Source organism: Cherax quadricarinatus, chromosome 62 (genome assembly GCF_038502225.1).
Source record: "Cherax quadricarinatus isolate ZL_2023a chromosome 62, ASM3850222v1, whole genome shotgun sequence".
In the NCBI taxonomy this organism is placed as follows: Eukaryota; Metazoa; Arthropoda; class Malacostraca; order Decapoda; family Parastacidae; genus Cherax; species Cherax quadricarinatus.
In genome coordinates, this window is record NC_091353.1 from 21,652,788 (window position 1) to 21,675,673 (window position 22,886).

The 22,886-nt window shown below is 38.9% G+C and overlaps 1 protein-coding gene across 1 annotated transcript in view; it reads right to left on the bottom strand.

Annotated features, from left to right (window-relative positions):
• The window catches only part of LOC128703730 (protein D2), a 140,753-nt gene that overhangs the window by 23,591 nt on the left and 94,276 nt on the right, over nt 1-22,886 (bottom strand). The window contains exon 2 of the mRNA XM_070098497.1: nt 294-447. Coding sequence (XP_069954598.1) covers nt 294-443 — 150 coding nt within the window. The 5' untranslated portion in view covers nt 444-447. The remainder of the gene's footprint in view (nt 1-293; nt 448-22,886) is intronic.

Here is a 22,886-nt window from a genome sequence, read left to right on the forward strand (position 1 = left end):
ATACCTTGTACATGTACGTGTATACCTTGTACATGTAGGTGTATACCTTGTACATGCACTTGTAGCAAATAAAGATATTATATTATTATAATATTTTATTAACTACTTGGAAACACTGTGCCAGCAAGCAGCCAACAACAGTGCACCTTATATACTGAAGCCGGATAACAGCTCAGCCTTTATATTCAACTGGACAAATAGTGTCTTATTTCCTTGTAACTCTTTCTGGTCGCTAGGTGAGGAGCTATGGCAATACCTAGCTCATGAAAATATCAACCTAATAAACCAAGTACTTTATCATATTTGACGATAAGAGGTGGTAGATGCAGACACTCATATGTGAGTGGTTGAAGAATACAGAGTGTAGCCACGACGGAGCCCAGCGTAACTATGGTGCCAACCACCGCTGTCCTCATCACCAGCCTGGCCGTGGCAGCCAACATCACTCTGAAACACACAAAATAGTGTCACAAAATTTTCATTGGCATGAGATGGATATTGATAACTTTTAAGAGCTGAGAAGGAAAGGAACTACGACAACTGGAGAATATTTGTATAAGAATTTGATATGAAGAATAATTTGTATTTATGAAGCTAGTTTAATATATTTATTATGCACCCATACCCATCCTGTGGGCGGTAGTCAAAAGATTACAGAGGTACATAATGGGTCCAGGGACTGTACCTCAACATTACAAAGGTACATAATTGGTCCAGGGACTGTACCTCAACATCACAGAGGTACATAATGGGTCAAGGGACTGGGCCCCAAAGTTTTTATAGCTGAACTAGTTACAAAGGTAATGAACTCCAGGTAGATCTGGTCACAATCATGACAAGTTACAAAGGTAATGAACTCCAGGTAGATCTGGTCACAATCATGACAAGTTACAAAGGTAATGAACTCCAGGTAGATCTGGTCACAATCATGACAAGTTACAAAGGTAATGAATTATTTACACTCCTATACATGGTTACAATCATGAACAAATTACAAAGTAATGAACCACTGACACGTTGTGGAAATTTATTTGGTCCTAAAGTTCCACAGGACAGATACTTCGTACAAAGATGCCAACATGTCACGGATGGTACGGCTGGGTTGGGTGGCCTTTACACCCACCCAAAACACACACACACCCAGATTGGCAAAGGTGGTTGGAAGGTACTTCTTAATTGATAGATTTACCCTTCAAGGAAGAGGTAGGTAGTTCATACTGTTAGTGAACTAATATTAGGACTATTGAGGCAACTGTAGATAATAATAATGTAGACCTAAGATCTTAATGTAGGTAGTAATAGGCCGGTAATGTAGGCAAACACTAGATTATATTAGCCAGGGAGAACTGGCAGCCCAAGTTTGAATTCTGGGGCACGGGGTTTTGAGACCGCCGTGCCCTCCTTCTAAGATCAGACACCAACCGAGTAACAAGTACCGAGAACATCAGGGCAGCGCCCCACGTGTCTACACATACTAGGCCCTGGGGAAATCTGGTGGAGGCACCTCGACATACCGTAGATGTCCTCCTCTGTCAGGCCCATACAGTAAGACAAGACTTCCCTTTTCTTCTCAGTTTTCTGGCCAGTTTCTGGAAGGAATTTGCGAGTGAGTTGAGCTGTGGGCCTTTGTGCAGACGGGCGGCCCATGACCAGTACGTACCAGCGTCACTATGTCAGGTTTAGAAACTAGTGTCTATTTCTGCATAGTTATACTAGGGGATACACACCCCCTTGGAAACAGGAATTTCTGAGGTGCAGGCAGGTCACTAATTTCGACTGAATATTGCAGGATTTAAGGCTCCCGGTTGCACATGGTTCTGAGTGTTATGATGTATCGTAATTTTTTTTTTATCTATATAATACTTCCTCGCTAGCTGCTTCGATATTAGCTAAATCGAAGCCGCTGGATCGTCGTAGTACTATCGTATTCATCCTTCATCATTTTGATACGGTTAATTAGGTAAGCCCAACCTAGTCCGAGAGTTGGGTTGTTAAGTGACGTCATAATTTGGCGGTTTCTGGTCTCCCGAGGTTACTTACAATTCACGAGGCTTGTTCCCAGCAGTCACTCACAGGCAAGCTCTGAGGACAGCTCTACTCTACATAGACTCTGCCTCTCCTACCCTGTGTTTGGAGAAGCCGGTCCAACTCATCGTTTCAAAGATTGGCTTACTGTGTTTGCATATACATATATATTTCCTAGGCAAGGACTTGCCGGGAATTGAAGTCTTCTCAGATATTGAGAAAGTGGTACCCCACCTAAGCTGTATATAGCGATTTCTATTGTATAGACAGAGATTATCAATTTCATATATTTAAGTATTAGAATTGCTTATGATTTAACGGGCCCAAACTATTTAAAAGTGAATGTACTGTTATTCGTATATTCTAGATGAAGTTAAGTATGTTTATTAAAACTAACATAAGTGATGACCTTGTCTTGATTCACCCCTAGTTTTTCAAGATTGATGAAATTGAGATATCAAGGAAATTGGTTTATTAATAGTATTACGAAAAAAGGAGACTCCTTCCCTTGTTGAAGAGAAAGCAATGTAACCCGGGATAAACTATAACTTTTTAAAACAAGCTCCTATTCGTAATACTGAGGGAAAGTTCAGAGGGGCTAATGCTTAGGGAGGTTGAAGATCGGGACATATTCTCCAACACCAAGTAAGTTAGTCCTTTATTCGTGCATGCAGACGAGAATTTCTTTCAACATTAGTCATTTATGGAAATCTGTCCTATAAGCCACTTGTAAGGCTGAGGTACCGACCTCAGAGCTCGGTCTCAACAGAGCTTGCCAGGGTAAGCAACTCACATGGAGGCAGTCTAGACAAATTTTCACGTCTACACCTGGTCAAGGTGATACATTTGTTACGAAAGTGCTAGTGTCAATTCATCACATGATTACATATATATATATATATATATATATATATATATATATATATATATATATATATATATATATATATATATATATATATATATATATATATATAAATATATATCATGTGTGTATATGTATATATATGTATATATACAATCCTGGTATGGTCCAGTGGATTAAGGCATCATGAGTTTTCGCCCACCATGAGGCAGGCCAAAGCAGCATGGGTTCGAGTCCTTGGTTAGTCACAGTGTTGTTATTGATCAATACCACTCGTTCGTGGTCACACTAATATATATATATATACATATATATATATATATATATATATATATATATATATATATATATATATATATATATATATATACATATATATATGTATATATATGTATAGGGGTCGGCCTAGGAAAGGTTGGAGAGAGGGGGTAAAGGAGGTTTTGTGTGCGAGGGGCTTGGACTTCCAGCAGGCATGCGTGAGCGTGTTTGATAGGAGTGAATGGAGACAAATGGTTTTTAATACTTGACGTGCTGTTGGAGTGTGAGCAAAGTAACATTTATGAAGGGGTTCAGGGAAACCGGCAGGCCGGACTTGAGTCCTGGAGATGGGAAGTACAGTGCCTGCACTCTGAAGGAGGGGTGTTAATGTTGCAGTTTAAAAACTGTAGTGTAAAGCACCCTTCTGGCAAGACAGTGATGGAGTGAATGATGGTGAAAGTTTTTCTTTTACGGGCCACCCGGCCTTGGTGGGAATCGGCCAGTGTGATAATAAAATATATATATATATATATATATATATATATATATATATATATATATATATATATATATATATATATATATATATATATATATAATAATTCAGTAAATTACTCAAAATAATTTGTAGCAAACAAGTGTTAATGAATAAACAGAGTGGACTAGGGGCACAAACCGCGGTCTGCAAATTAACACTCACACTTCAACATCTCGGCTAACCCAGGCTCTAATAGGAAAATATCAGAAATAGTACAGTATTACATTCCATCAGAGGTATCAACTGTAAACCAACTGAGCTCCTTCTTTGGCCCAGGAGCTTTAGTAGTACAACTTAATTTGAGTTTATAGATGATGTGGCGTTGAGAGGGGGGAGAGAATTATATTCATATTCATATAGCTTATTTGGACATGATACGTAGTTGTACAAGAATTATAGTAGTTGGGTGTACATGCGAAAAGCCCCTTGTATGCAGAGCATTATGGGCATTAAGAAAAGATCTACTACTAAAGCTCCTGGGCCGACGGAAGGAATTCATATGAGTTGCAGTTGTCTATGAAGGAATGTAATACGATAGGTATTACTGATTCCTTCCTCGTCAACCTCAAAATTCCTATGGGTGTTATGGCCAGTAGGAAACCCAGCCACAAAAAAATCCTAGCAAACAGAAATAAAATCTGGGAAAATTCTATGCCTTGGGTATCTGAAGGTATGGAATATCTGGGAAAACATGTGGGACGTGTAATTTTGATCATCCAAAAAAATGCCGCGACCTCATAAACAAAGGAATGCAATTCTTCATGTAAACTATTTCACCCTGATATGTGTTATTCATCAGTACGTGAAAGAAAATGTTATAACACATACTGTCAGGTACACCATTTAAATGGAAACAGAAGGTACAGATCACACAGGACTTGGGAAACAAACCAGGGTAGTTACAACCACCCAATAGAAAGATTTTTTAGTGCCAGGAAGAACCAAAAACTGGCTGGAAATAACGAAGATACTACACCACCTCGGATCACTACTGGAGTGGAGGTACAGTCAGTGGCCTCCACTCCAGAACAACAGATATTATTGCCAGCAAATAGTCCCCCTACATATCATCAGTACGACAACATTTGTATTTGTAAATATATAGGGTCTAAAGCCATCAACAGTCAACAAAATACCCTACATCAGTGGCCTGTTCACAGTCAAATGTAAATGTTTGCGACTTTCACAGAGACTCACATGAAAGATCACTTTGATAACGAAATATGGATCCCAGGTTATAACTTATTCAGATGCGACAGAAAGAACAAGCAACAAGGGGGGATATGTGGGTTGACCTGAATGTCACTAAATCACGCAGTTTCTCGGAATTACTAAACACCACAAATAATGTAGTCAAAGTTTTGGCTGTAAAGATTGAACACTAAAACCTTGTCACTGTGGTTGTATACAAACCTCCGGGTGCAACTTTTCAATTCCAGGAACAGCTTTTGAAAACTGACCACTGGAAAAATCTCCCAACCCCAGCCTCAAATATCTTGCTGCTGGGGGATTTCAACTAAAGACACCTAAAACGGAGAAATAATCGCAAATGATGTTTTAGCAGAGATAACCCCAAGAGGAAGCCCAGATGAAAATTCACACTTAAATAAGCTATTAAATCTATGCAACAAATTTACCTTAAGCCAACAAATAGAGAAACCAACAGGACTGGAAGATGCACTTGATCTTATCTTCACTAATAATGATGACCTGGTACGAAATATAACATTATCAAAGACAATACATCCAGATCAAAACATAATAGAAGTACTGAGATGTATGGGCTGGTCTCCTGATCAGAAAAATGAGATCAGTTATGAGGTGCCTTCAACAAATTCAACTTAGTATCAAAGGTATAGAGTGGGGTAAACTTCTTAACAAACACAACACAATGAGTAATAGTAAACAGAGTAAAGTCTGAGGCAGCTACAGTGAAAATCTCTGTTCCACAAGGCACAGTACTTGCTCCCATCCTATTCCTCATTCTCATATCTGACATAGTGCTATGGCTTACATCTCTGTCTGTGTCCTCCTCTGCTGTTTATACTAGAATTTGCATGACAGTCTCCTCCACTGAGTCTCCTCCACTGAGTCTCCTCCACTGAGTCTCCTCCACTGAGTCTCCTCCACTGAGTCTCCTCCACTGAGTCTTAATAATAACATGAAGTTCAGTAAAGACAAATTTCAATTACTCCGCCATGGAAAACTCATGGAAATAAAATCTGGAAAAGAGAATAGAGCAAATTCCAGTCACAGAATAGAGCAAAAACTAGTGTTAAGGACCTGGGAGTGATAATGTCAAAGAATCTCACTTTCAAGGACCACAACAATGTTTCTATCACATCCGCTAAGAAAATGATAGGATAGATAATGAGAACCTTCAGAACTAGGGACGCCAAGCCAATGATGACTCTTCAAATATCTTGTTCTCAACAGGTTGGCATACTGTTGTACACTAACTACCCCCTACAAGGCAGGCGAAATTGCTGACTTGGAGAATATTCAGAGAACCTTCACTTCACGTATAAGTATGATAAAGCACCTAAATTACTGGGAACGGTTGAAGTCCCTTGACCTCTACTCTTTGGAATGCAGGCGAGGAATATACGTGAAAAATCATAGAGAGACTAGTCCCAAACCTGCACACGAAAATAACTCCCTACGAAAGCAAATGACCGGGCAGGCGGTGCAACATCACTACAATGAAAAGCAGGGGAGCCACTAGCACGATAAGAGACAACACAATAAGTGTCAGAGGCCCAAGACCGTTCAACTGCCTCCCAGCATACATAAGGGGGATTACCAATAGACCCCTGGCTGTCTTCAAGAAGGCACTGGACAGGAACCTAAAGTCAGTAACTGATCAGCCGGGCTGTGGTTCGTACGTCAGCTTGCGTGCGGCCAGAAGTAACAGCCTGGCCGCACGCCTGAGTTATCAGACCTTGATCCACCACGAGGCCTGGTCATGGACAGGGCCGTGGGGGCGATGACCCTCGCAACACCGTCCAGGTATATTCTCCAGGTATCATGGAATGTGTAGAGCTACATGCAGCATGTTGCACTATCATGCAGTATCTAGCACTGTCACGCAGCATGTTGCACTATCATGCAGTATCTAGCACTGTCACGCAGCATGTTGCACTATCATGCAGTATCTAGCACTGTTATGCAGTATGTTGTACTATCATGCAGTATCTAGCACTGTCATGCAGTATGTTGCACTATCATGCAGTATCTAGCACTGTCATGCAGTATGTTGCACTATCATGTAGTATACAGCACTACCATGAAGTACGTATCACTATCATGCAGCATGTAGCCGAATCATGCAGTATGTAGCACTATCACGCAGTATGTTGCACTGTTATGCTGTGTGCAGAACTATCATGCAGTATGAATCCGTATCATGCAGTATGTAGCCGTATCATGCAGTATGCAGCACTACCATGCAGTACGTAGCACTATCATGCAGTATGTAGCCGTATCATGCAGTATGTAGCACTATCATGCAGTATGTTGCACTGTTACGCTGTGTGCAGCACTATCATGCAGTATGTAGCAGTATTATGCAGTTTGTACCACTATCATCCAGGAGATTGCAATATCATGCAGTATATGCCACTATCATGCAGTATGTTGCAATATCATGCAGTATATAGCAAAATCAAGCAGTATGTTGCACTATCATGCATTATACAGCACTGTCATGCAGTATATAGCAATATCATGCAGTATGTAGCACTGTCGTGCAGTACGTAGCACTATCATCTCGTATGTAGCAGTATCATGAAGTATGTTGCACTATCATGCAGTATATAGCACTATCGTGCAGTATGTTGCACTATCATGCAGTATGTTGCACTATAATGCAGTATGTTGCACTATAATGCAGTATGTTGCACTATCATGCAGTATGTTGCACTATCATGCAGTATATAGCACTATCGTGCAGTATGTTGCACTATCATGCAGTACATGGCACTATCATGCAGTATGTTGCACTAACTTGCAGTATGTAGCAATATCATGCAGTATGCAGCACTATCATGCAGTATGTAGCAGTATCATGCAGTATATAGCACTATCATGCAGTATGTAGCACAATCGTACAGTATGCAGAACTATCATGCAAAACATAGCACTATCATACAGAACGTAGTGCTATCATGCAGTATATAGCACTATCATAAATTATATAGCACTATCATGCAGTACATAGCACTATCATGCAGTATATAACACTATCATGCAGTATGTAACACTATCATGCAGAATACAGCAATGTCGTGCAGTACATAGCACTATCATGCAGTATATAGCACTATCATGCAGTATGTAACACTATCATGCAGAATACAGCAATGTCGTGCAGTATATAGCACTATCATGCAGTATATAGCTCTATCATGCAGTATATATCACTATCATGCAGAATACAGCAATGTCGTGCAGTATATAGCACTATCATGCAGTATATAGCACTATCATGCAGTATGTAACACTATCATGCAGAATACAGCAATGTCGTGCAGTATATAGCACTATCATGCAATATATAGCACTATCATGCAGAATATAGCACGATCATGCAGTATATAGCACTATCATGCAGTATAAAGCACTATCATGCAGTATATAGCACTATCATGCAGTATATAGCACTATCATGCAGAATATAGCACGATCATGCAGTATATAGCACTATCATACAGTATATAGCACTATCATGCAGTATATAGCACTATCATGCAGTATATAGCACTATCATGCAGTATATAGCACTATCATGCAGCATATAGCACTATCATGCAGTACATAGCACTATTATGCAGTATATAACATTATCATGCAGTACATAGCATTGTCATGCAGTATATGGCACTATCATGCCGTATATAGCAGCATCATGCAGCATGTAGCAGTGTCATGCAGTATTGCAGTATCATGCAGGATATTGTACTCTCATGCAGTATGTAGCTCTGTCATGCACAACATGGAACTATCATGCAGTATGTTGCACTATCATGCAGTATATAGCACTGTCATGCAGTATATAGCACTATCATGCATTATGTAGCACTATCATGCAGTATGTAGCATTGACATGCAGCATTGCAGTATCATGCAGTATATTGCACTGTCATACAGTATATAGCACTGTCGTGCAGTGTGTCGCACTATCATTCAGTATATAGCACTATCATGCAGTATGTAGCACTGTCATGCAGTATGTAGAACTATCATGCAGTATGTTGCACTATCATGCAGTATGTTGCACTATCATGCAGTATGTAGCACTGTCATGCAGTATGTAGAACTATCATGCAGTATGTTGCACTATAATGCAGTATGTAGCACTGTCATGCAGTATGCAGCACTATCGTGCAGTACATAGCACTGTCATGCAGTATATAGCACTATCATGCAGTATGTAGCACTATCATGCAGAACATAGCTCTATCATGCAGTATATAGCACTGTCATGCAGTATATAGCACTATCATGCAGTATACAGCACTATCATGCAGTATATAGCACTATCATGCAGTATATAGAACTATCATGCAGTATGTAACATAATTATGCAGTACATAGTACTATCGTGGAGAATATAGCACTATCATGCAGTATGTAGCACTATCATGCAGTATGTAGCACTGTCATGCAGTATGTAGCACTATCATGCAGTATCTAAGACTGTCATGCAGTATATAGCACTATCATGCAGTATATAACACTATTATGCAGTATATAGTACTATCGTGCAGAACATAGCACTATCACGCAGTATATAGAACGATCATGCAGTATATAGGACAATCATGCTGTATATAGAACGATCATGCAGTATATAGTACTATCATGCAGTATATAGCATTATCATGCAGTATATAGTACTATCATGCAGTATATAGTACTATCTTGCAGTATATAGCACTATCATGCAGTATATAGCACTATCATCCAATACATAGCACTTTCATACAGTGTATAGCGCTGTCATGCAGTATACAGCTCTGTCATGCAGAATATAGTACTATCATGCAGCATATAGCACTATCATGCAGTATATAGTACTATCATGCAGCATATAGCAACATCATGCAGTATGTAGCACTATCATGCAGTATGTAGCATTGACATGCAGTATTGCAGTATCATGCAGTATATTTCAGTATCATGCAGTATGTTGCACTATCATGCAGTATATAGCACTATCATGCAGTATGTAGCACTATCATGCAGTATGTAGCATTGACATGCAGTATTGCAGTATCATGCGGTATATTTCACTATCATGCAGTATGTAGCACTATCATGCAGTATGTAGCACTATCATGCAGTATGTAGCACTATCATGCAGTATGTAGCATTTACATGCAGTATTGCAGTATCATGCAGTATATTTTACTATCATGCAGTATATAGCACTATCATGCAGTATGTAGCATTGACATGCAGTATTGCAGTATCATGCAGTATATTTCACTATCATGCAGTATATTGCACTATCATGCAGTACATAGCACTATCATGCACTATGTTGCACTATCATGGAGTAGGTTGCACTATCATGCAGTATGTAACACTATCATGTAGTATACAGCACTATCATGCAGTACGAAGCACTCTCGCGCAGTATGTTGCGCTATCATGCAGTATGTTGCACTATCATGCAGCATATTGCACTATCATGCAGTATGTTGCACTATCATGCAGTATGTAGCATTATCATGCAGTATGCAGCACTATCATGCAGTATGTAGCAGTATCATGCAGTATGTAGCACTGTTATGCAGTATGTAGCACTGTCATGCAGAATGTAGAACTATCATGCAGTATGTTGCACTATCATGCAGTATGTTGCACTATCATGCAGTATGTTGCACTCTCAAAAAGTGTATAGCACTATCATGCAATATGTAGCACTATCATGCAGTACGTAGAGCTATCGTGTAGTATGTTGCACTATCATGCAGTATGTAGCACTATCATGCAGAACGTAACACTATCATGCAGTATATAGCGCTATCATTCAGTATATGCCTCTATCATGCAGTATGTTGTACTATCATGCAGAACGTAGCACTATCATGCAGTATATAGCACTATCGTGCTGATTTTGCTGTATCATGCAATACGTACCACTATCATGCAGTATATAGCACTATCATGTAGTATATAGCACTATCATGCAGTATATACCACTATCATGCAGTATATAGCACTATCATGCAGTATATAGCACTATCATGCAGTATATAGCACTATCATGCAGTATATAGCACTATCATGCAGTATATAGCACTATCATACAGTATATAGCACTGTCATGCATTATATAGCACTATCATGCAGTATATAGCACTATCATGCACTATTTAGCACTGTCATACAGTAAATAGAACTAACATGCAGTATATAGCACTATCATGCAGTATAGAGCACTATTATTCACTATATAGCACTATCATTCTGTATATAGCACTGTCATGCAGTATGTAGCACTATCATGCAGTATGTAGCAGTGTCATGCAGTACTGAGGTATCATGGAGTATATTGCACTATCCTGCAGTGTGTAGTACTGTCATGCAGTATGTAGCACTATCATGCAGTATATAGCACTATCATGCAGTATGTTGCACTCTCATGCAGTATGTTGCACTCTCATGCAGTATGTAGAACTATCATGCAGAATGTTGCACTATCATGCAGTACATTGAACTGTCATGTAGTATACAGCACTATCATGCAGTATATAGCACTGTCATGCAGTATGTAGCACTGTCATGCAGTATGTAGAACTATCATGCAGAATGTTGCACTATCATGCAGTACATTGAACTGTCATGTAGTATACAGCACTATCATGCAGTATATAGCACTGTCATGCAGTATATAGCACTATCATGCAGTATGTAGCACTATCATGCAGTATATAGCACTATCTTGCAGTATATAGCACTGTCATGCAGTGTACTGTCATGCAAGATACATATCACTATCATGCACTATATAACACTATCATGCAGTATATAGCACTATCATGCAGTATATATCACTGTCATGCAGTATATAGCACTATCATGCAGTATATAGCACTATCACGCAGTATACAGCACTATCATGCAGTATATTGCAATATCCTGCAGTAGGTAGCACTGTCATGTAGTATGTTGCACTATCATGCAGAATATAGGACTGTTATGCAGTATATAGCACTGTCATGCGGTATGTAGCACTATCGTGCATTATGTAGCAGTTTCATGCAGTACTGCAGTATCATGCAGTATATTGCACTGTCATGCAGTATGTAGCACTGTCATGTAGTTTGTAGAACTGTCATGCAGTATGTTGCACTATCATGCAGTATATAGCACTGTCATGCAGTATGCAGCAGTATCATGCAGTATACAGCACTGTCATGCAGTATATAGCACTATCATGCAGTATGTAGCATTATCATGCAGTATATAGCCTTATCATGCAGTATATAGCACTGTCATGCAGTATATAGCACAGTCACGCAATATATATATCACTATCATGCAGTATATAGCACTATCATGCAGTATATAGCACTATCGTGAATTATATAGCACCACCATGCAGTATATAGCACTATTATGCAGTGTATAGCACTATCATGCATTATGTAAGACTGTCATGCAGTGTATAGCACTATCGTGCATTATGTAGGACCATCATGCAGAATATAGCACTATCATGCAGTATATAACTCTATTATGCAGTATATAGTACTATCGTGCAGAATATAGCACCATCATGCAGTATATAGCACTATCATGCAGTGTAAAGCACTATCATGCAGTATATAGCACTATCATGCTGTATATAGCACTATCGTGCATTATATAGCACCACCATGCAGTATATAGCACTATCATGCAGTGTATAGCACTATCACGCAGTATATAGCACTATCATGCAGTATATAGCACTATCACGCAGTATATAGCACTATCATGCAGTATATAGCACTATCATGCTATATATAGCACTATCGTGCATTATATAGCACCACCATGCAGTATATAGCACTATCATGCAGTATATAGCACTATCACGCAGTATATAGCACTATCATGCAGTATATAGCACTATCATGCTATATATAGCACTATCGTGCATTATATAGCACCACCATGCAGTATATAGCACTATCATGCAGTGTATAGCACTATCATGCAGTATGTAAGACTGTCATGCAGTGTATAGCACTATCATGCAGTATATAGCACTATCATGCAGTATATAACTCTATTATGCAGTATATAGTACTATCGTGCAGAATATAGCACTATCATGCAGTATATAGCACTATCATGCTGTATATAGCACTATGATGGATCAAATAGCACTATCATGCAATATATAACACTGTCATGCAGTATGTAGCACTATCGTGCAGTATATAGCTCTATCATGCAGTATATAGCACTATCATGCAGTATATAGCACTATCATGCAGTATATAGCACTATCATTCAGTATATCGCACTATCATGCAGTATATAGCACTATCATGCAGCATATAGCACTATTATGCTCTATATAGCAGTATCATGCAGTATATAGCACTATCATGTGGTATATAGCACTCTCATGTTGTACATAGCACTATCATGTAATATGTAGCACTATCGTTCAGTATTTAGCACTATCATGCAGTATAGAGCACTATCGTGCAGTATATAGCACTACAGTTGCAGTATATAGCACTATCATGCAGCATATAGCACTATCATGCAGTATATAGCACTATAATGCAGTATACAGCACTTCCATGCAGTATATAACACTATCATGCAGTACATAGCACTATCGTGCAGTATATAGCACTGTCATGCAGTATATAGTGCAATCATGCAGTATATAGCACTATCATGCAGTATGTAAGACTATCGTGCAGTATACAGCACTATCATGCACTATATAGCACTATCATGCAGTATGTAAGACTATCATGCAGTATACACCACTATCATGCACTATATAGCACTATCATTCCTTATATAGCACTATCATGCAGTATACAGCACTCTCATGCAGAATATAGCACTGTCATGCAGTATATAGCACTATCGTGCATTATATAGCACCATCATGCAGCATGTAGCACTATCATGCTGTATATAAAACGATCATGCAGTATATAGCACTATCATGCAGTATATAGCACTATCATGGAGTATATAGAACTATCACGCAGTGTATAGTACTATCATGCAGTATATAGCACTATCATGCAGTATATAGTACTATCATGCAGCATATAGTACTATCATGCAGTACATAGCACTATCATGCAGTATATAGCACTATCATGCAAAACATAGCACTATCATGCAGTATACAGCACTATCATGGAGTATATAGTAATATCATGCAGCATATAGCACTATCACGCAGTATATAGTACTATCATGCAGCATATAGCAATATCATGCAGTATGTAGCACTATCATGCTGTATATAAAATGATCATGAAGTATATTGCACTATCATGCAGTATATAGCACTGCCATGCAGTGTATAGCACTATCATGCTGTATGTAGCATTAAGAACATAAGAACATAAGAACGAAGAAACACTGCAGAAGGCCTACTGGCCCATGCGAGGCAGGTCCAAGTCTCCTACCGGCTTAAGCCAATGCACCCAACCTAGTCAGGTCAGGTCACATTGACTTAAGGGAGGAACACGGCAACCGACCTGGTAGCACAAGCTATCAGGTCCAACTCACACCCACCCACATCCACTCATGTATTTATCCAACCTATTTTTAAAGCTACACAACGTTCTGGCCTCTATAACTGTACTCGGGAGTTTGTTACACTCATCCACAACTCTATTACCAAACCAGTACTTTCCTATATCCTTCCTGAATCTGAATTTTTCCAACTTAAAACCATTGCTGCGAGTCCTGTCTAGGCTAGATATTTTCAGCACACTATTTACATCCCCTTTATTTATTCCTGTCTTCCATTTATACACCTCAAACATATCCCCCCTAATTCTACGTCTTTCTAGAGAGTGCAGATTCAGGGCCCTTAGTCTATCCTCATAGGGAAGGTTTCTGATACATGGGATCAACTTTGTCATCCTCCTTTGTACATTTTCCAGAGAATTTATATCCATCCTGTAATACGGTGACCAAAACTGTGCAGCATAATCTAAATGAGGCCTAACCAAGGATGTATAGAGTTGAAGAACAACCTGAGGACTCCTATTATTTATGCTTCTTGATATGAAGCCAAGGATTCTATTAGCTTTATTGCGAACACTTATGCACTGTTGTCTTGGTTTCAGATTACTGCTAACCAGAACTCCTAAATCTTTTTCGCAATCCGTAATATTAAGATCTACATTATTTAGTTTATATGTGGCATGGTTATTGTCCTGTCCAACATTTAGAACTTTGCATTTGTCTATATTAAACTGCATCTGCCACTTCTCCGACCACTGCATCAGTCTATTCAAATCTTCCTGGAGTGCTCGAATGTCCTCGTCAGAATGAATTCGACGGCCTATTTTGGTGTCATCGGCAAACTTGCCGATGTCGCTCTTTATGCCCTCATCTATGTCGTTTATGTAGATTGTGAACAGCAGGGGGCCCAACACTGACCCCTGTGGAACACCGCTCGTAACGCTTCCCCATTCTGATTTCTCCCCATTTATGCAAACTCTCTGCTGCCTATTTGTCAACCATGCCTCTATCCAGGAAAAAATTTCTCCTCCTATTCCATGTGCTTTAATTTTCCTCAATAGTCTCTGATGTGGGACCCTGTCAAAAGCCTTACTGAAGTCCATATACACAATATCATATTCATTACCATGATCTACCTCCTCAAATACCTTAATGAAAAAAGTTAATAAATTCGTAAGGCAGGAACGCCCCTTTGTAAAACCATGCTGAGATTCATTGATTAATTTATGCTTTTCAAGGTGGCTACGAACTGCCTCAGCAATTATTGATTCCATAAATTTTCCCACTATGGAGGTTAGGCTTATTGGTCTATAGTTCGAAGCTAAGGACCTGTCACCTGTTTTGAAAATAGGTATCACATTTGCCATTTTCCACTTATCTGGCACCATGCCAGTTTGTAGTGATATGTTGAAAAGATTAGCTAAAGGTGTGCTAAGCTCCTCTTTACATTCCTTTAGAACCCTTGCATACAGTTCATCAGGGCCTGGGGATTTGTTAGGTTTTAATTTATCTATTTGCCTAAGGACCATGTCACTTGTGACCCTAATCGTGCACAGTTTATTATCGTCCTGTTCTACATAATTTATCATTACTGGAATATCGCTGGTATCCTCCTGTGTAAAAACTGAGAGGAAGTATGTGTTAAAAATTCTACACATTTCCTTATCACTGTCAGTGAGCTGACCCGAGGAACTTTTGAGTGGGCCTATCTTGTCCCTGATCTTACTTCTGTATACCTGAAAGAATCCTTTTGGGTTAGTCTTCGATTCTCTTGCAACTTTAACCTCATAATCTCTTTTTGCTTTTCTAATTCCCTTTTTTATTTCTCTCTTTAACTGAATATATCGATTTCTTAATTGCCCCTCTCCTCTTTTGATTTGCCTATATATGCCTCTCTTTTGACCAATCAGATATTTTAATCTATTGTTCATCCATTTAGGATCATTTTTGTTTGATCTGATTTCCCTATTTGGAACATAATTTGACTGAGCAGCTAGAACTATGCCCTGGAAAGCATCATATCGGCAACCATCACCACCTACCTGACCCTTAGTCAGGTCATTCCAGTTCAGCCCACCTAAGTAATTTTTCAGTCGTATGAAATCACCCAAGCGAAAGTCAGGGACGGAGACTTGATTGCCATTATTCGGGGAATTCTATGATATATTAAAACTGAGTGATTTGTGATCACTTTCCCCAAGCTCATCATTAACCTCAAGATTATTAATTAGTGTTTCCCTACTGGCAAGAACCAAGTCAAGGAGGTTATTTCCCCTAGTTGGCTCTGTCACAAACTGTTTTAAAAAACAATCCTGGATCGTATCAAGAAAGTCACCTGACTCTAAATTTCCTGTCAAATTGCTCCAGTCAATCTGTCTATAGTTGAAATCTCCCATTAGCACAACATTTTCGTATGTAATGCCTTACGAATTTCGTCCCATAGAAGTTTACTGCACTCCCTATCAAGATTTGGGGCCCTGTAAATCACACCCAAAATTAGCTTTTCTCGGCCCTCGAGAAGCTGTAACCAAACAGATTCAGTGGCTGACGCTTCTAATTTAATATCTTGTCTAACACAACAATTTAAATTGTCTCTGACATATATCGCTACTCCACCACCTTTCCTGTTGACCCTGTCAGTGTGGAATAATTTATAGCCTTGTATGTGACATTCAGAGGGCATCTCTCTATCTTTCAGATTGAGCCAGGTCTCTGTTATAGCAATAATATCTATGTTTCCTGCACTTGCAATTAATCTTAGCTCATCTATCTTATTTCTTACACTCCTGCTATTAGTATAGTAAACCTTAAGGGAGCTAGTCCCTTGCTGCCCTCTGCTGTCCCCCTTTGTTTGCTGACCTGATCTATTGTCTTTATTTATAACTTCATGCTGAATGCCTTTTATACATTTACTGTTTCCAACCCTAGTGTTGCAACCTGCTTGTTTCCCACACACACCCATACCTCTATCTTCCATCAGTTTAAAATCATAGGCATTTCACCAATGGCCTTCTCAATCGAGTCTGCAAGTGCTACCACCCCTGCCCCAGAGAGATGTACCCCATCCCTTGCATACATATCATGTTTGCCATAAAAGTTGTTCCAGTTGTCAATGAATGGGATTGCAAGTTCCTTGCAGTATCTGTCTAGCCAGCAATTTACACCAATTGCCCTAGACAACCATTCATTTCCTACTCCCCTTCTAGGCAAGATGCTACATATGATTGGGATCCCTCCCTTAGACTTAATGAAATCTATAGCTGACCTGTACTTATCTAGCAGCTCTTCTCTCCTACCCTTCCCAATATCATTTCCACCAGCACTGAGACAGATAATGGGTTTGTTCCCATTACCTGACTTGATATTATCCAGCCTGTTGACTATGTCCCCAACACCAGCTCCAGGGAAGCACACTCTATCTCTCATCTTCTTATTCCTATTACAAAAAGCACGGTCAATATATCTTACCTGAGAGTCACCAACCACAAGAATGCGCTTACCTCCATTAGCAGGGGCAGTAGTACCCTTACCTTCACTGGCCACTGAAGTACATTCATGCTGAAGAACAGAGAAGCGATTTCCTACCTTCAGATCTTCACTCTTAACTTTCCTTACTCTGATGCGCCTCCCATTACTGTGAACCACTCGCCACTTGTAGCAGGTGCTGGGCTGCACCTCACTGCTGGTAGCCGTAGCTACCTCCCCAACTACAGCCTCCTCACAGCGAGAGACAGACTGCACCTCACTGCTAGAAGCCTCATTCCCCACAACTCCAGCCACCTCACACTCTCTCCCAGACCCATTGAGGTGGACCTTCAGCCTCCTAATCTCCTCCTGGAGAAGCAAGACCTCCTCCTTCAACTCTCCAACCTCAATTTTTAAAACACTGCAGAAGCAAGCCATGCTTTGTAACCGTCCACGCTAATCCCCAAAGCAGCTCAGGGTCTGTGACCTCACGTGACGACTGACCACTGACCATTGATGCAGTATTGCAGTATCATGCAGTATATTTCACTATCATGCAGTATGTTGCACTATCATGCAGTATATAGCACTGTCATGCAGTATATAGCACTGTCATGCAGTATGTAGCACTATCATGCAGTATGTAGCATTGACATGCAGTATTGCAGTATCATGCAGTATATTTCACTATCATGCAGTATGTAGCACTATCATGCAGTATGTAGCATTGACATGCAGTATTGCAGTATCATGTAGTATATTTCACTATCATGCAGTATATTGCACTATCATGCAGTATATAGCACTATCATGCAGTATGTTGCACTATCATGGAGTAGGTTGCACTATCATGCAGTATGTAACACTATGATGTAGTATGCAGCACTATCGTGCAGTATGCAGAACTATCACGCAGTACGTAGCACTATCGCTCAGTATGTTGCGCTATCATGCAGTATATAGCGCTATCATGCAGTATGTTGCACTATCATGCAGTATGTTGCACTATCATGCAGTATGTAGCATTATCATGCAGTATGCAGCACTATCATGCAGTATGTAGCAGTATCATGCAATATGTAGCACTGTTATGCACTATGTAGCACTGTCATGCAGAATGTAGAACTATCATGCAGTATGTTGCACTATCATGCAGTATGTTGCACTCTCAAGGAGTGTACAGCACTATCATGCAATATGTAGCACTATCATGCAGTACATAGAGCTATCGTGTAGTATGTTGCATTATTATGCAGTACGTAGCACTATCATGCAGAACGTAGTACTATCATGCAGCACGTAACACTATCATGCAGTATATAGCGCTATCATTCAGTATATGCCTCTATCATGCAGTATATTGTACTATCATGCAGAACGTAGCACTATCATGCAGTATATAGCACTATCGTGCAGATGTTGCTGTATCATGCAATACGTACCACTATCATGCAGTATATAGCACTATCATGCAGTATATAGCACAATCACGCAGTATATTGCACTATCATGCAGTACGTAGTACTATCGTACAGTATATAACACTATCATGCAGTATATAGCTTTATCATGCAGTACATAGCACTATCATGCAATATATAACACTATCATAAAATATAAAAAAAAAAATATATAACACTATCATGCAGTATATAGCACTATCATGCAGTATATAGCACTATCATGCAGTATTTAATACTATCATGCAGTATACAGCACTATCATGCAGTAAATTGAACTAACATGCAGTATATAGCACTATCATGCAGTATAGAGCACTATTATTCACTATATAGCACTATCATGCAGTATATAGCACAATCATGCAGTATATAGCACTATCATGCAGTATATACCACTATCATGCAGTATATACCACAATCATGCAGTATACAGCACAATCATGCAGTATATTGCACTATCCTGCAGTGTGTAGTACTGTCATGCAGTATGTAGCACTATCATGCAGTATATAGCACTATCATGCAGTATGTTGCACTATCATGCAGTATGTAGCAGTGTTATGCAGTACTGAGGTATCATGCAGTATATTGCACTATCATGCAGTGTGTAGCACTGTCATGCAGTATGTAGAACTATCATGCAGTATGTTGCACTATCATGCAGTATATAGCACTGTCATGTAGTATACAACACTATCATGCAGTATGTAGCAGTGTCATGCAGTACTGAGGTATCATGCAGTATATTGCACTATCATGCAGTGTGTAGCACTGTCATGCAGTATGTAGAACTATCATGCAGTATGTTGCACTATCATGCAGTATATAGCACTGTCATGTAGTATACAGCACTATCATGCAGTATGTAGCACTATCTTGCAGTATATAGCACTGTCATGCAGTATACTGTCATGCAGGATATATATCACTATCATGCACCATATAACATTATCATGCAGTATATAGCACTATCATGCTGTATATATCACTATCATGCAGGATATTGCACTATCATGCAGTATACAGCACAATCATGCAGTATACAGCACTATCATGCAGTATATTGCACTATCCTGCAGTATGTAGCACTCTCATGCAGTATGTAGCACTGTCATGCGGTACGTAGTACTATCATGCAGTAGGTACACTATCATGCAGTATGTTGCACTATCATGCAGTATATAGGACTGTTATGCAGTATATAGCACTGTCATGCGGTATGTAGCACTATCGTTCATTATGTAGCAGTGTCATGCAGTATGTAGCACTGTCATGCAGTATGTTGCGCTATCATGCAGTATGTAGCACTATCATGCAGTATGTAGCACTATCATGCAGTATATAGTAGAATCATGCAGTATATAGTATTATCATGCAGTATATAGTACTATAATGCAGTATATAACACTATCATGCAGTATGTAGCACTATCATGCAGTATATAGTAGAATCATGCAGTATATAGTACTATCATGCAGTATATAACACTATCATACAGTATATAGTATTATCATGCAGTACATAGCACTATCATGCAGTATATAGCACAGTCAAGCAGTACATTGCTCTATCATGCAGTATATAGTACTATCATGCATTAAATAGTAATATCATGACGTATACAGCACTATCATGCAGTATATAGGATTATCATTCAGTATATAGCACTATGATGCAGTATATAGTACTATCATGCAGTGTGTAGCACTATCATGCAGTATATAGTACTATCATGTAGTATGTAGCACTATAATATAGTATATAGCACTATCATGCAGTATACAGCACTATCATGCGATATATAGTACTATCATGCAGTTTATAGCACTATCGTGCAGTATATAGCACTGTCATGCAGTACATAGCACTATTATGCAGTATGTAGCACTATCATGCAGTATACAGCACTGTCATGCAGAATATAGTACTATGACGCAGTATATAGCACTATCATGCAGTATATAGCACTATCATGCCTTATATAGTGCTATCATGCAGTATATAGCACTATCATGCAGTATATAGCACTATCATGCAGCATATAGCACTATCATGCAGTATACAGCACTATCATGCAGTATATAGTGCTATCATGCAGTATATAGAACTATAATGCAGTATATAGCACTATCGTGCAGTATATAGTACTGTCATGCAATATATAGCACTATCAAGCAGTATAGAGCACTATCATGCAGTATATAGCACTATCATGCAGTATATAGCACTATCATGCATTATATAGCACTATCGTGCAGTATATAGCACTATCATGCAGTATATAGCACTATCATGCAGTATATAGCACTATCATGCAGTATATAGCACTATCATGCAGTATATAGCACTATCATGCATTATATAGCACTATCATGCAGTATATAGCACTAAAATGCAGTATATAGTACTATTATGCAGTATATAGCACTATCATGCAGTATATATCACTATCATGCAGTATGTAGCACTATCATGCAGTATATATCACTATCATGCAGTATATAGCACTATCATGCAGTATATAGTACTATTATGCAGTATATAGAAATATCATGCAGTATATAGCACTATCATGCAGTATATAGTACTATCATGCAGTATATAGTACTATCATGCAGTATATAGCACTATCATGCTGTATATAGTACTATCATGCAGTTTATAGCACTATCATGCAGTATATAGTACTATCATGCAGTATATAGTACTATCACGCAGTATTTAGCTCTATCATGCAGTATATAGGACTATCATGCAGTATAAAGTAATATGCCGTATATAGCACTATGATGCAGTATATAGGATTATCATGCAGTATATAGCACTATCCTGCAGTATATAGTACTATCATGCAGTATATAGCACTATCATGCAGTATATAGTACTATCATGCAGTATATAGTACTATCATGCAGTATTTAGCTCTATCATGCAGTATATAGTACTATCATGCAGTACATAGCACTATCATGGAGTATATAGCACTTTCATGCAGTATATATCATTATCATGCAGTATATAGTACTATCATGCAGAATATAGCACTATCATGCAGTATATAGTACTATCATGCAGTATATAGTATTATCATGCAATATATGGCACTATCATGCAGTATATAGTGCTATCGTGCAGTACATAGCACTATCACGCAGTATATAGCACTATCATGCAGTATATAGTGCTATCATGCAGTATATAGCACTATCATGCAGTATATAGCACTATCATGCAGTATATAGCACTATCATGCAGTATATAACACTATCATGCAGTATATAGCACTATCATGCAGTATATAGCACTATCATGCAGTATATAGCACTATCATGCAGTATATAGCACTATCATGCAGTATATAGTACTATCATGCAGCATATAGCACTATCGTGCAGTATATAGCACCATCATGTAGTATATAGCACTATCATGCAGTATATAGCAATATCATGCAGTATACAGCACTATCATGCAGTATATAGTGCTATTATGCAGTATATAGCACTATAATGCAGTATATAGCACTATCGTGCAATATATA